At 40.5% G+C, this 17,030-nt stretch overlaps 1 protein-coding gene across 1 annotated transcript in view; it reads right to left on the reverse strand.

Moving 5' to 3' along the window:
• The window catches only part of GTF2E1 (general transcription factor IIE subunit 1), a 182,446-nt gene that overhangs the window by 113,464 nt on the left and 51,952 nt on the right, over positions 1 to 17,030 (reverse strand). The window contains exon 2 of the mRNA XM_078656641.1: positions 14,146 to 14,605. Within this exon, the coding sequence (XP_078512767.1) occupies positions 14,146 to 14,593 (448 nt within the window). The 5' untranslated portion in view covers positions 14,594 to 14,605. The remainder of the gene's footprint in view (positions 1 to 14,145; positions 14,606 to 17,030) is intronic.

Below are 17,030 nucleotides of genomic sequence, written 5' to 3' on the forward strand. Positions count from 1 at the left end.
GCAAATTACTTGTTTGCAAACTCCTCCACAGAAAGAAGGCATGCAGCCACCACTGCTTTACATGCTAAACCAAGTAGAGCAACAGTAGTTCTCTGTGCACTAAGAGGGCACGATTGGTGCGTCCCTCCTGGTCACAAGAAAGGTGGTGAACTTTGCATTGTCAGATCAGCACAACAGTTGTACCAAAATAAAACACATGCTATCAAATACACATGCAATCAGGGACACAACGCTGGGGTGACGTCTGCATGCCTGGTAGGGTACATTCCCGATCCAACACTTTTGAACTGTAGACACTAACCGGCACGCTTTCCCCACGCTTTTGAGGCTCTCAAAAAACCTCAAATCACAAAAAGCCTGACATTTCTACTATTAGCATAACCCAACTAACTACTGAACTCCCCCCAAAATATGTATATTTATCTTCCATCTGAACCTTAATCTCATCTCTCCAATTCTGCTAGTCGCCCCTGATCACTACCTTATTATCCCTCAGATTTCCCCCTCCGACCATCTATTCGCAGTCACCCTTCCATGTCTCTCTAAAATAGCAATCCCCCCTTTGTCGTCCTCTTCCATTCTTTCACTCTTCCTTCCCAGTGGATGTTGAGTTTAAGCCCCAAACTCAAGACATGCACCTTTTGCTAGCAATCCCAATTTGTTCTTGGCATCATTCTCAGTGAATACCCCTTCCTTTCCCCACCTCTGTATGCCCTAAATGTTCTGTTTGAAGTTACTTTTTAGGTAGCAGCTCTCCTAATCTTTAACTCCCCAATATATCACACCAAAGTACATTGTTGTCAGGGTACAGGTCTTTACAAAGGAACGTCTCTTGAAATCTCAAGTATTCCTCGATGCCTCAATTTTATTTTTTCCTTTCAAGTTTCTAATAACCACTCTCCAGCATCTCTGGAGCCTAGTTAAGATGAGTCACCCGCAACCTCACTTCATTACGGATATTTTTCTACCCCCAAGTCTAAAATCTACTCAATTTACGTGATAAATGGCCCTAGACATTTTCATCCTACTATTAAAGTACCATGCTTTACGAATATCCCTTCCCAACTGTGTTGTTACACATAAAACGATCTGCCCAGCACTTCCAATTCTTCTTCCGCTCTAAGCGGTGCCTTCCTCAACTTTAAATCAGAACCTGTAATTGCAGCAACATCTCAGCTAAAACCCTCGAAAGCAACTTTGATATCTTCTCATACCAGAGACTTTGGTTAAACACTCTTTTCTGAGACATACTTGGCGCCTCACCCATGTCTACTCCATCGTAAGACGGGCATACCTGGGCAACACATGTGAAAGGGTGGGTTGAGGTTTGGGTGGTTTGCGGACACCAACAAAATCAATCTACCTTGCTCCCGCATTCCCGCGCTATGGTTTTCCTCCTCAGAACTACTGCAAGTAGAACCCACTCAACACCGAAAGCAGAATGAGACTTGTCTCCAATTTTTACTCTCTCTTCCCCATGAACAACTCCCTTTCCTTGACTGAGATCACTGAATTATTCACAGCTAATCCCGTACTGCTCTTTGATGCCATATGATTGGGAGATTTTAATATCAGTTAAGAAATCTTCAACCTCTATCACGTCTGAAACAACATCTTTTCTCTCAGTCAGTAACAACCTTGCAGGAGAGCAGCAAATCCGTCCGTGGGGAAAAGGTAGGTCCATGTCCTCCCAAGCCTTGGCCAGGCCGTGGACCTTATGATCTGGGCCTTTAGTCACATGGACCTAACTACTGTTTCTATGCCTCGAAATCAAAATAAAATATATGTGTGGTCAAGATTAGAGGCTCCTAGAAAGAGAATTTAAGTATCTTTATGCCTGCTCCTTTCGTGCAAATACCTTTCTAGAGAAGTTGACCTACTGTTTGTAAAGTACTAATGTTGGTCTCCCCTAAATTTAGAGTTTAAGCCTCACCATGAGCAAACATGGCTTGATGGGTTGTCTTCTGCCCATGGCCCTCCCTCTGCATGCCGCCATTAGTTTGAATGTCTCAAACAACATGTTACCCATCCTCCGACAGTCTACACGGTAATCTTTTTCCCCTTGGTGATGTTACTGTGTGGACTGATTCTGGAAACAATAGTCACGCCTCCAATATCAACCAGGCATTTACCCTCGTAGGATTGGAGTATAAAAGCTGCACACACAGGGTAGCTGATGTCCTTGATTTAATCTTTAGTATTAATTAGTGTACCGAGCTTACACAAGTGATGTAAATGACCTGGACAGATCATTTCAGATTGTGCTTGGACATCATTGCAAAAGTACCTACATCTGTCGGGGCCAACAGAAATATCAAAGAGTTAAACGTAACATAAAGCAAATCATTCCGCAGTCTTTTGGCAACAGCTTTCTGGTGCCACTAAACCAACTGGCCTCTTGAAAGAGAGGTGCAATCATGAAACAAGCCTTTATAGATTTAATTAAGCTATTTCACCTGCCGTGAATTTGATAGCACCATTAAACGGTTGCCATGATTCCCAAATGTAAAAAACGTTCTGGTTTACCCCATAACAAAACAATTAATTTAAAAAAAGGTCAAGTTATAGAGTGCTTATAAGCAATCTGATAAAACTAGGTTTGCTCACGCTCTGCGCAAATATAATTATACGATTACGGCTGAAAGAAAGGGTGTTACTCTAGAAGAATCCCGAATACGGCCAGCATCACTTTGGAGATTTTTTTAACATCATTGAGAGTCTTAATTGCCTTGAGGCCTTAGCTGTCAAACTCACACCCTCACAAGAACTGGTTAATAATCTGGACAGTTTTCAACGCGGGGAACCATCAGAGCGGGGCTTGGTTAAGACCAAACTTCTAACTGTTAGCAATAGTAAGATTACTAACTCCCCACCTACCCCTGCAGAAGATTCTGAAACCTTGATGTTTCAAGTAAGCCGTTCAGCTGATCTTTACACATCTGTCCTGCTGATCAGTCGAAAGACATCAGTTGCTCCTCCTATTGCAGACATTATCAGTGAATCTTCGAACAAAGGCAATGCCACCATTGGTTTTAACAGAGTAATAGTCCATCCGCTACTTAAGAAGCCTGTGCTAAATGCAAAGGATCCATCAACATATTGACCAATTTCTCTTCTGCCGTATCTGGCAAAGCTACTAGAGAGAATGGTCAAACACTGCTCAACTTCTACAATGTTAACCTTAATAAATTCTTAAAGGTGGCACAAGTTGGTTTCTGTCCTGGCCTCGGCTTGGAACATCTACTACTAAAGTCACCACCTGCTCCAAGGATGTTGCTGGATGAAGGAAGGTGGCTCTGGACCATTTGTGTTGTTAAATCCTTCGGCCCCATCTGATCCTGAGGACTATCAAATTTTCACTTCAAAAGGTGGAATGGTTGGTACAGCTACAGGCTGGCTCTCTTCCTTTCTTAGAGATCGAGCACTAGTAGCAACACTAGGACCCTTTAGCTATGAGTCCAAGAAACACTGAATGGGGTGGGGTCCAGGTTACCGCAATGCTCATCCTTGTCCCCCTAATTTTCAATCTTGATCTTGGACCATTGCCAATTCTAATATGTGGTTTTTAGGTGACCACATGCATGTAATCTGACATGAGGTTAGTGAGCAACCTCAAAGACCACTAACCCAAACCCACGGTCTGACTGATGCTCTGAAGTCAACAATAAGCGGTCTTGGTAGGAGGTTTTTAAAATGAATTCGTCTGAATCGGAGACTCTGCTTTCTTCCCCCACCGTTAACCTCTGGGAAGCCATCCCACTCTGCTACAGGTTGCAAGGAACCTATGGAATTTCGATGGATGCCAAATTAGATTTCAAACTGCAGATACTCTTGGAGATTAAAGCCTGTTATTACCACCGCCACATCAGGACACATTTGACCTTTTCTCTTTTTTCCCTCACAGGATTACTGCAGCAAATGTGTTTATAATCTTTCTTGGATTTCTGTAATTCAATTTACTTAGGGTAGCCGAAGAAGAACATTCATAAATGACAGCATCTCCAAAATGTCACTGCAACAGATTTTCAACTAGAGGAAATATGATGTCGCCCCCATCGCAACCAACTTCATTGGAAACCAGTTCCTAAAAGGGTTTTGTTGAAGAAGGGGTGCAGAATTCTTATGTTCCAACACCCAGAGCGATAAGGTCAAGGACAACGAGGCTTCGTGTTTATTTTGTCCACTAGACAAGTGGGGCCAGGCCTGCACTGCAAAAGCTTCAGCTGCCACTTTATAGTAACTCAGTAGAGAACAGTTGGAGGTTTGTCTGCAACTATAGCATGATGCGTATCCATATGTATACATTGTTCAAAGTAGTATATAGATGGTTAATTAATGCAAAGTATTTACTGTTGGAGTGAGTGCTCTAAAGAGGTGCTGTGACAGTGGTTCTAGTATAAAAAAGAAAGTGTGCATGATTGAAAAATTTAACAATTTGAGGCTAGTTATAATTATTCCTGAATGCTCCCTTGTTACATTCAATACATAACCTGGAAGCAAGAGTGAGGATTGTTTAGTTTTAAAATAAAAAGCACACAAGAAAAGTGCAACTTAAAAAATACATGCAATCGCTGTGCAACTTTATATACAATTTCTTTAAGGAATCATTTAGTAAAATTCTATTTGATGCATGCCAACATTGGCAAAAAAGATGAATAATGCACATTTAATGTAAAACCATTATGGGCAACCATAAAATAAATTAGGGGACCAATTCACTGAAAAATTCACAAAAGTGCACCAGCAGGTATATGTCGTTTCATTGGCCCAGCATCTGTATGTAGATGTGCGCAAAGGTGGCAAAATCAGAACCTTGCCAGAATCCAAATCCTGATATAACACGAGTCCTGACACAAACTAAGGCTACCATCAGATCAGTGACACAATGAGAACACCGATATAATTTGTCAACTTACTGCGCCACCTCAAAAGGAACACTTTTTCCCCCCTCTTCTTTACAAGTAGATTTCTGAAGTACCCTGTCCCCTGGAAAAGCAGATATTTTATAAAACTCCACATACAAGTCTGCATAAGTCTTATAGGATCTACAATAACTCTGGACCCTCCTTCCCGATTAAGAAATTAATAAAATATTCCCCTATGCGCACCTTAAAAACACAAGTCCAGGCTCTCTATGGCATTCCGAAGAGAAGCAACAACAATCATGGTGACCAAGCTTTTATTGTTCAGGGAACAGCGTCCACTGACCATTCACTCTGAACCAAAATTACTTAAGTACAGCAAGATTGAAAACATGGGTCTCCTCATAGTACGCTACTGGCCTTTGTCCCCGTTTTTTCTCGATCAGAGTTGATGTGCTCTTTATGAACAAACAAAACATAAAATGTCAAAGCAGAGCACACTGCACTTTATGTTCTTTAGCAATCTTTATATTAATCCAAGGCGCACTTTTTTAATACCACTTTTAAAATATCTGAATATAAGAAGATGCGGGCAGCTTTGCACTATCTTCAGCTTTTAAAGGACGAATGTATCTGTTTGATGGTCTACAGATATATCTCAACTTCAGTTCGACTTAGAAATATTGTTGGGAAATGAGTCTGTATTATATATTACCACTGCACTTTATGTTTATTGATGTTCTTAAAAATGTTGACATTTGGCACTAGAATGTGGCTTCTTTCTGACCTAACAATCATTGTTGTGTCTAGGGCGCGGATTTCTTCCCCTGGGCATTTGTAAATTTGTTTTTCTCTTCCTTTTAAAAATTATGATTTATATGGTTTACTTTTGACTAAATCAGAAATTCTTTGTCTTTTATAATGTTTTCTTGTATGGCCTGGAATACAGCCGAATAAAGATTTGTGAAATGAACTGAGCAAACTAAACATAAAATGTTATTCAGCATTTAATGATGTATTTCCTTTAACTCTGATTGTACTGCACTCTGAAAAATCTACTACCTCCCACTGATATACTACTAAATGTGAACATTTATTCCATTGTTCCAACTTCTATGTATGCATGCTGTGCAGTGCGCCACTGGGTAGACCTGCCGCTTTCAGTTCCTTATAATTAATCTACAACAACATTGTGGCCATACAATGCCACTGTTGAATATCTATTCTGACTGTACAGCGCCCAAACAGACTTCAACTGGCATTTGTGCCATGCAAGACTATACAAAAATACAAAGGCTTTGAATGACTCCTTAGGGGTAGAGAAAAGTGGGGATGAGGTGACTTTAAAACCTAGAGAAAATAACTTGAAGAGTTCTCTAAATAGAAGTAATATTTCTGAGTTTTCTACCCTTGCTTTGCATTACATCAGAAGAACATTTGAAGACATGGAGATGGAACAAGGACCAGCACGAGGCGCTCCACAGTTGTGAGTGGATATGGGACTTTCAAACACCCTCACAACAATGCCACAAACAGTATCAGTGAAGCGGTGGAACCAAAAACTTCACCAAAAGGGTGGCTTTTCTAAGCAGAAGCACTACCTGTGTGGACTTGGCTCTGTCCTCAATTATTAGAGGAATTGAAAAGGATCAAGTGGAGTCGCTCAGTGATTGAGATCTATATCTCAAACCAATACTGGAATAACTGGAAAGTAGTCATCAGCCGTCATCAGAACCATCATTCAACTTAAATCTTAGAGGGGATGTTAGCAAAAGAGCAAGGAGACAAAAGAGGATACCTTGGCCGATGGAGTGGAGGCCCTTCTCAACTGTGGATATGGGAATCTGACTTATTGCTTGGGTAGATTTAGTAGAGAGCATTTAGTCTATCAACCAAAATTTGGAAACTTTATTTAGGAAGTCACAAAGCCAAGCCTTCACAAAGACAGTGAGGATTTTTAACCAACCAAATGGAAGTAGCTTTATGGTCCAGATGAAGAGGATTACAGGGAAGCCAGACCTTTCTTCCTATACATAAATTATAAGACCAAACAGGTAGTGAGTTGGTTTTCCATCTTCGTACCAGCTGTGGAGGAACTACACTTCTGCCCACATCAGCTTCCACTTTCAGAAGAACCAATATCAGAGACACGTGGCAGGATTACACCAAGAGTAGTTTGCGCAAATGTTTACCATAACAACGTAGGGCGAAGTCCAGTGTAAGTTTGCAAAAAAATGAAAGGATGTTTACTGTATAAGGATATGTGCTGCAGGGGTGACGTTGGCGTACAGGGGGTGACGTCACTTGGAGTCAGTGGTGGCCTGTGACACGCAAGAAGGCAGGCACAAGCGGCAATGCAGACTGCAACGCTGGTACTATGTTATGTGAAGTACACGAGCGCATGGGGGAAGGCTAGCACTGATCCATAATAACAGAGGCCAAAACAGCAGTAAGGCTTCAGTAAACAATCACTATATTGCTAGTGCAGTTCCCAAACAGAAATGTGCAGTTGTAAAGGGTTACAACAGTCACTCGCAACAAAATGGCAAAAATGTAAATAGCCTTACTATTTAGTAGAAATCTTGCGAGTCGGTTGGTCTGAAAATGGGTTCTGAGAACCCATCACCAATATTCTTGTGTTCAATCACCACAGAACACGTTGTGTGGTTGGTTGGTTTACAAAGGTTTATTCTATCTCAGAACCCCTCGCACTGGCAACGTACAAAGGGAGTAATTCGTAGGCTGACCTCTCCCACAGCTGTACTCCCTCCGAATCCACGCCCAACAATCTCCTCATAAGCACAAGGACGTTCTAACCTTGAGGTTACCCTTGAGCAAAAACAAAGCACAAGCTCTACAAGACCTGGTCATAACATGGCACAGACCTTACTGTCAACTGTACATAGACAATACTCAGATCAATTTTTAGAATGCTATGGAATATTAGAAGCGCCATTGATTGCCCTTTTAATATGGGACATTCATGATAAGGCCGGCTTTTTTAAGGGGTCGTCGATGAATTATCTCTCACCTTCCAAAGGTTTTCTTGAGTACTAGTGTAGTAAAGGCTCACCACACAGAAGTTAGGTTCAGAGTTGATTTATTCCAGAGGAAGAACAGCTTAACAACCACAAGTGGGAAAGGGATAATCTTCCCAGCCAGACTTCTCAGCAACTGGCCGAGAACTAAGGATAAACATTCCAAGTGACATAAGGTCATTCTAAATGACATCAAGATATGGAATACCACACACCTCCCCCCTTTTAATAAAAAACAAAAAAAAACAACAACAAAAATTACACAAAAAATAACAAAAATAAATTAAGTAGCAAAAAGTTAAGTCAAAACATAGTCTTTAAACTTTAACATAGTCTTTAAACTTTAAAGGAACACATTTTACACGTTCACTACGTCTTAAAGAAATTTCATGACAATCTTCGTTCAATGAATGATTATCTACTTCAACATCTACATCTGATCTCATATTAGAATTAATCACTACGTCAGAATTATTTATAAACTTACTTTCTAGCTTGTCATAAACCTCATGTGTGCCAGAAAAACCATCAGAATTTTGATCTAATACATTCTTCTCTGGTAAAGGAGTCTTTTGAGTGAAAGGAACAACAGTAGTTTTACATAAAGAAATTCTTCTCAAATTCCAAATTTTACCTCCTTCCACTCTAACAGCTTTGCTGAAAACTTCAATTATTTTAACAGGATCAGACCATTTTGATACCCTTTTGTGTAATAAACCACCCAATTTCACACGTACAAAATCACCAACTTTTAACCTGCAAACATTATACTTTTCCTTAGAAAAGTGCTGGACCATCTTCTCCTGGTATTTACTAATCTTATCTTACAATTCTTTAAAGTCCACCTCATAAGAAGAATTACTTTTTAACCACCAAGGTAAAAGTCGGGAACCAGGTTTCCTGCCACGTAATAACTCGAATGGAGACAAACCAGTCACAGAGTTGGGAGATAGACGATAAGTTAGTAAAGTCGTCTGGAGAGCTTTCTTCCATTTCAAACCACTCTTCACAGCTAGTTGACAAGATTCCTTGATAACCCTGTTAAACCTCTCGACTTGGCCATTAGATTGTGGAAAATAATTTGAGGTTCTCTTATGTGCAATACCACATTTACTAAGAAAATCTTCAAATTCTTTGCTGATGAACTGTGGACCATTGTCTGAAATAAGTTCCTCTGGCAATCCTTCTCTCAAAAATATTTCATCAAGAAATTCAATCACACTTTCAGAGGACATTCTCTCCACAATCTTCAATTCCGGCCATTTCGAAAAGTAGTCAACTAAAACCAAACCAAACAACTCTTTTCCAGATTGATAATTGAAAGGTCCAATGATGTCAATAGCTACTCTTCGCCAAGGACCTTTGGCATATTCAATAGGAGTCATTTCAACAGTGACATTCTTTACAGACTTGTCACTTGATAAACAAGGGGAACAATTCCTTACCCAATAATCCACCATGGAATCAACACCAGGCCACCAGTAATGTTCCCTAATTCTCCTTTTAGTTGTGGACATACCCATGTGTCCTTCATGTGCTAACTTACAAATGGTCTCCCTGAGCTTCAGTGGAGGAACGATTTTATCAGATCTCACAATAATGTCCTGACACAACATTAGTTCATCTCTGACTTTATAAAATGACGCTATTTCACCAGAGTTTTCTCTCCTCAGGCCAGCCATTAGTCAAAAATTGCTTAACCAAGTTCAAAACTTCATCATTATTCGTAGCTTCTAACCAATCTTCTTCTGACAAAACCAAAGAACCTTCTCTACTTAAAACTACATTCACATCTGCAATGGAGTATGCAACATCACATTCAACACTTTCACCAACAGCTACACTCGGTGGAAAACGTGACATACAATCTGCATGAACGTTTAAGCGTCCTGGAACATACACAACTTCACAACGGTATTCTTGTAATTTTGCTGCCAACCTTGCTAGACGAGCAGTAAGCACCCTTCCACCACCTGCAGACAACATAGTAATTAAGGGTTTGTGGTCAGTTCTCAAGGAAAACTTAGTTCCCCACAAAAACTGTCTGAAATGCTGAGATGCCCAAGTACATGCAAGCAACTCTCTTTCTATAGTTGAGTAATTCTTTTCAGCATCACGTAAAGCTCTAGAGGCATACGACACCACAAACTCACCAGACCTATCTTTCTGCATCAATACTGCGCCTAAACCAACGTTACTCGCGTCAACATAAACAATGCATTCTTTACCAACCGAGTATGGCCTCAAAAATGGAGCTTCAATAATTTTGCATTTCAAAGGATTTCTGTTGTTCCTTACCCCACTCAAATTTTGCATTTTTTTAGTAAGATCCTAAGTGGATGTACAATGTCTGAATAATTACGTACAAATTTTCCATAAAATTCAGTCAGTCCTAAAAAGGAAAGTAATTGTTCTTTAGATTTGGGTGTAGGAGCATTAACAATACATTGCACATGGTTAACTTTAGGCTTGATACCATCCTTCGAAATTTCATGGCCTAAATACTCCACCTTCTCTTGTCTGAATTTGCATTTATTAAGTTTCAAGGTAAGACCTTTAAATCTTACTTTTTCCAAAACAGAAACTAAATTTTCATCGTGTTCACGGTTATCCTTCCCAAAAATCAATATGTCATCCTGGAAAGGTAGCCCCTTTACATTCCATCAACAACTCCTTCATTAAACGTTGGAATACGGAAGCCACACTCGCTAGACCAAAAGGCATACGCAGATATTGAAACATGCCTTCTGGAGTAACGAATGCGGTTAACTTCCTGGAGTTATCATGCAACTCCACCTGGTGGTAGGCATTAGCTAGGTCGATGGTGGAAAATACAGTGGCTCCAGATAATGCGGCAATTAACTCATGGATATTAGGCAAAGGGTGTTTATCTATCCAAATTTCTTTGTTAAGGCTGCGAAGATCCGCACACAAACGAAGATCACCTGAACTCTTAAGTGATAGCACTATGTGCGAAACCCAAGGGGATGATTCAATTGGCTCAATAATGTTTCTTTTGACCAAGTCATCCAACATTTCCTTTAATTTTGGTCTATAAGCTAAGGGAACATTCCTCCCTTTATGCCTAACAGGAACAGCTTTATCATTCAGCATGATTTTGTGTTTGAAATCAACATATTTCCCCAATTTCTCATTAAAGATTTCCGGAAACTTTTCTAAAACCTTTTCAGTGAATCCAGCTCTGTTGGATGAATTCAGGGTTAAATTTACCATAGAGTCAATTTTTGGTTTTATACAAGAAAAGTCATCAACGTAGACCGGAGGATCAGAATTTGGGTCTAATTTTATTACCAGATCACGTTGATGAGGCCAACTAAGAATGGATACTCCTTTGGTTGCGACATAAACTTTAGCTCTGGTGTCCCTATTCTTAAAAGATATCTTCGGCCAGAAAAATCCTTCTAGAGCAATTTTTTGTCCAGTGTACCCACCAGGATATATGTCCGGGCTTAATAATTCTCTTTGACACCACAATTGTTCGAAGATATTCTTGCCAATAATGGTGTACCACGCACATGAGTCGACAAAAATCTCAACGGGTTTATCATCCATTAAGATTATACAAGAGGGAAAATTCTTTTGAACACATTCATCTACAGAAAGTATACAATTTAAACTATTTATAACCTCCTCTTCTTCTGGTGATATATAATTAATTTTCTGCCCTGACTTGCATACATTACCAAAATGCCCTTTTCTCTTGCATCTTACACAAATTTTGTCCCAAGCAGGGCAACCTCTGTAATTGCCTACGTGGTTGGAACTTCCGCATCTATAACAAAGTATTGTACCTCTTTTCACAAAACCTCTGTTTTCATTAGCATTTCTTACATATTCTTTCTTGAAATTACTTTTACTACTAAAAACACTTGAGTTAGGTTGACTTTTAACAATAGCTACTTCAGTCTCAGGTACGTGTGTCTTCTGATTCTTCCCTCTAATTTCTGACACGAATAATTCGGAGTGTTCTATGCCTTTTGCTATATTTACAACTGCAGCTAATGTAGTCTCCGTTCCTAACCAAAGGCTTTCTTGGATCTTTTTACTTTTGGTCTTCATCATAATTTGATCCCTAAGAACTTGTTCGTAAGAAATAGTCTCGAAAGAACAAGAACAAGCAAGAGAACGTAATGCTGCAACATAATCTTCAATTGTTTCTTTGGCCTTCTGTTCACGAGAATAGAATTTGAACCTTTCCATTACAATATTTATTCTTCTACCAAAGCGAATTTTCATTTGTTTTGCGGCTTTGTCAAACACATTTAAATCACCAGCTTCTTCTAACGGTGGTAAATTATCAAATTCTTTGATCCCAGCACTCCCTAGGCAATGTCTTAGAAGGGCTAATTTCCTTTTGGTAGAACAACCATCCTTTTCCAACACATCTACGTACGCAATGAACATGGGATACCAAAGATCCCATTCAATGTTAGGTTCACCGGCAACTTGAAGAAAATGTGGAGGTGTAGCTATATTAGACATTTTGTAATAAAATTGATAAGAGTTAAATCAATTAAATAAATAATACCACAATAACGCAAAATTTGAAAGAAAATAAAAATATTGGTGTGCAAATCACCTTAGTTTTTGATTTGCCAACGTGAAGTTTACCTCATAAGGTCTTGAACAGGTGTGCAAATCACCGTGGTTATTGACTTGCAGTAGAATAAATTAGAAGAAAGCCTAAACGATATATGAAACTCAACGATGCCTGTTCCTGCGTAGCTTAAATGATATATGAAACTTAACGATGGCTGTTCTTCTGTCTGTTCCTCTGTTCACGAGGATTACTCATTTCACGCTGATAAAACTTCATGTTTAACCAAGATGGCGGCGGTAGACGTGCGCGATGACGTCATGATACCCAGCATCCACCTCGAGAAACTTGGACAACGAGTAGATTCTAGGGACGGAACTCGAAGGCTCGAGGTAAGCCTCTTCCAGTTTCAAAAGTAAATAGTTCTTTTCAAACGTACGGGTGCAGTTTCAGCATTCGCTCAATTCAGCAAAATAGTCCCCAAATTTGCTAAAGTTATTTAAAACACGTCAAACACCGCTCGATTTGTGCGGTCGAAAAATGACTAAGTAACTTTAGCGCAAATCGAGAGTCATTCCAAGGTAAACGAAGAAAAAGTCTTTTAACTCACATTTGTAGAGTCGCGGAACTTCGAAAGTATTATTGCAGATACCTTCTCCCGTAGATCAAACTTTAAATAAGATGTTCTCGATCTGCTCAGGTTTTTCTTCATTTAATAACGTGTGAGCGCTGTCTTCCAGATTCTTGAATTTAATCCTCCCTATCGTCGCCAGTAAATGTGTAGTAAAGGCTCACCACACAAAAGTTAGGTTCAGAGTAGATTTATTCCAGAGGAAGAACAGCTTAACAACCACAAGTGGGAAAGGGATAATCTTCCCAGCCAGACTTCTCAGCAACTGGCCGAGAACTAAGGATAAACATTCCAAGTGACATAAGGTCATTCTAAATGACATCAAGATATGGAATACCACAACTAGCACTCTTGTAATGCTTAGATGGAGGAAAGAAAGGGGTAGCTTTTGGTCTAGTTTTATGTATTGAAGCAAGAAGAGGAGTCCAAATTCTGCCCTTATTCACTGGATACACAGGTTGTAGTGGTATGATCTCACAGGATAGGAGGTACAAACTTACCCCCACTAGCCTAAAGGGGAAGGTCATATGATCCCATGGGACTTAGGAGTGAGAATATTTATCCTGTGCTCTTATTAGTTAAGGTGGGAGGAGGCAGGTCTGTGCCTCCAAAAGAGTGAAGAACTCTGTCCTGTACTCCCAAAAGACCTTGCTTTCAGCATTGTTACTCAAACCTTGAGCCCACAAAGATGCTTTTCTGTACAGGGACCAGCCTCACCTGGCTACCTTTAGTTCAGGAGGCTCTTTTGGTGGAAACAAATGTACCTTACATGCAACACCAGCCCGACAAGACAAGAATAAACAATGTAAAAGTGGCAAAAAGTAAAAATATATAACCAGGTCCAATCATTATTCAAACATTTTAGAAACACGATCTTTCACAAATCAACATTATGGAGCACTTCACCTGAGATCACTTTATTTAATCCCAGGCACATACAATAGTCGACAACAATAACACTTAATATACCCTTCAGACAATGATGACAAGAGACAAACAGGTAACCCACAGTCACACACAGTGTAGGCTGGTTTTTAATCACTCAATCCTTCTTACCAGTCATCATGTCAAACAGCTGGTTGGCCTCCAGATCCGTGAAGGTGCTGAAACAGTTAGGGCACTTGAAGCTGGCCCGGTTGGTCGAGTCTCTCTCGTCGGTCTCAATTCTCCGCCTCATGTGGTCCAGTTTGTACTTCACTACATTCACCAGCAGGCGGTAGTTTATGAAGTAGTAGTTATGTCGCGTGGCTTTGCCATCGGGGGCAGTCTCCACGCGCATCCTGCATTTAATGAATTTGTCCGCCTTGAGGGTGTTGAGAACAGCCCGCAGCTGCTTGCGGTCAAATTTGAGCAGCTCCAACATGTCCTCCTCCTTCACACAGGGGTTTCTGATCAGGATGTCCAGAGCCAGGGCATGTTCCAGGCCATAAAACCCACGGACCACATACTTAGCCAAGCGCTTCAACGCAGCAGGAACCTCTGTGAGGACATCTGGGTCAGTCATCTTTGCACCAAGCTAGCAAAAATAAGAGAAATAATCTATTAGTCGCTGGAAAATATTACAGACCATTGTTGCAGTCCATTAGCCACCAACAAGTCCACTGTCATCAAAAGCCATTCAAGATGAATGAGTTTCTGGAAAAAAAGCCACAAAAATATTTAAATTCAGGTTCCAAGTCAGCTGACAAATTAGCAATTAGGGGAAAGCAGGTACATTTCCATAGAATTATTATACTGATAAAATGTAGTCTCAAACGTTACAGAACTCTGTTCATAAATTTTGTCTTACAGGCAAAATGTATCCCAATGTGAGAGGTATACTAGAAGATATGCAACAAGATCGCCTCCACGCATACAACCCCCCAAAAAAAATAATGAACAAAAGCGTACAAACAAGCACAGTTTATATGAACACACAGACTTGTGATTGTATACTTGTGCTACAAAGTGGCCCATCAGTAATGAAATAATAATGTGAGAAACAATCCCAGTGCCCAAACAATGAAATGGATCCCTCATAAGCCATGATTCGGGGTTAGCTAGAGAGACCCATTACCTAGTCGAAGAATGGTGACATTATAAAGAGATGAAGACTAATAATAAATTGCTAAAAATTATATTGAGTTACATCAAATAATAGATGACATTGGTCTAATCCAGGACATTTGGTTCATGTTGCTGAAATAAAATGCAGTTTCCAATTCTCAAAAGTTTACAATCTATTGAGAGGTGGCTTGTTACTGCAACTACATTCTATGTTATACTGGAAGAATAGAGTATCAAAGGTACAAGAGATAACAGGATTATCACAGGCCATGCGCACAAGCCCTCATCCCTCAAACCGTCCCCTTGACTGACAACTGCAATACATCAATGCAATGTACATCAAAGTAAATGTCTACAATTAGAATGCAAGTGTGGGCTGGAATGTCACTCTCTGAAACAAGTACTTTGCTTTGCCGGGTCCAGAGGCTAGTGGCTCAGTGGACTAATGCCTCCACTGCAGGGGCCCGTGTTTGACCTAATGGTCACAGGTTCGAATACCGGCGGGTCCACTCAGACTTTCATCCATCGGAGGTCGGTAAAATGAGTACCATTGAGTTGAGTAACAATAAACATTTGTTATTCAGCGCCAAGAGACCTATGGGTGAACATGCACTTTACAAATACACGTTATGTTATGTAAATGTAAATGTAGGTGTACTTATATAGCGCAAACCTGTCACCCAAAGGGCATCCTGGCGCTTGCTTAGGGAACCCGTCCTGGTATTCCCCTGTGAGAAACCCCGGCAGGGTGTCCACAAGGTGAAAGCCAGGCAACCCGCCGCGAGGGGCCGTAGTGGAGATTAAGCAAGCTATTGCCCAGAGTCGCAGAGTGTGACCCCGTGAGTTGAGTAGGCACCAGAGCGAGAATTGTCGAGTCCGTGGAATTTTTGAGCCCGAGACCCGCCGAGGCGGGGAATCGAACCCTGGTCCACGGTCGATCTCAGCTTCCGGGTCTGCCGCCTCTAACCACTGAGCCACGCTTCTCCATGTTATGTTACTACCACAGTAGTGTAACATAACATACTACACTATACTACTGTGCTACATGTTATCATGGTTCCATCTTTTAAACCCTCCTACATCAACTACAAGCCTGTATGCCTACTGCCCAACACATTCACCTGTCCTCTGAGGAAACAGAATGTTTTGGACCCAGTATGATGACAGGCAGATCACTACAGTTATAATGTTACATTAGGAGTGTTAGAAGAATGTGTAGGAGTCCGAAATAGCAAACTAAAAAGAAGGAGACTTTGCAATGTGTGTAGTTAGGGTTTTGGATAACAGACAAGAATAAAAAAAAGTTATTTACATATAACATCGCTCCATCAGGTTTGGCATCCTTGACTGACTCGTATGGTGGGAGTTCTATCTGACTCTACAGAGGATTTAAATGGACGCTGAAGAACTCTTGCACTGCTTAGGTCACAAGGCTCAGGATTCCAACCATTGTGATTAGGTTTGTAAGGCCTCAATAGCACTTCCAAACCCTCTCCAACATCTATCTGAAGGATCCTTTTGGCAGATAAACCGCATCGTCTAACCCCTTTCTCCCCACAGAGTTTAGAAAATAATTAGAAGTTAAAACAATCAAACTCATAATAATAATTAATATCAACCTGGAATGATGCTCGCCTTTTTACTACATTTCTGAAGTTTGGGACTTTGGAGCAGCCACTGCTCCCTTCTGACGCATAGATATCTCTTCAGCACAACTGTGGAAGCTACCAAGAGGCTTGTGGATGAATCTATTACTCACACTATGCCTGCACCTACACACAGTACGTGCTTGTGTCAGTAGAACTTCAGACAGAGAGAATGCCCTGTTATGTCGCTGAGACAGACTAGCAAAGGGAGCTGCAAATCCTTCTGAGTGTGATAGGTGTTTAATTCCT

The sequence above is a fragment of the Lissotriton helveticus genome, chromosome 8, assembly GCF_964261635.1.
Source record: "Lissotriton helveticus chromosome 8, aLisHel1.1, whole genome shotgun sequence".
NCBI classification, from domain to species: Eukaryota; Metazoa; Chordata; class Amphibia; order Caudata; family Salamandridae; genus Lissotriton; species Lissotriton helveticus.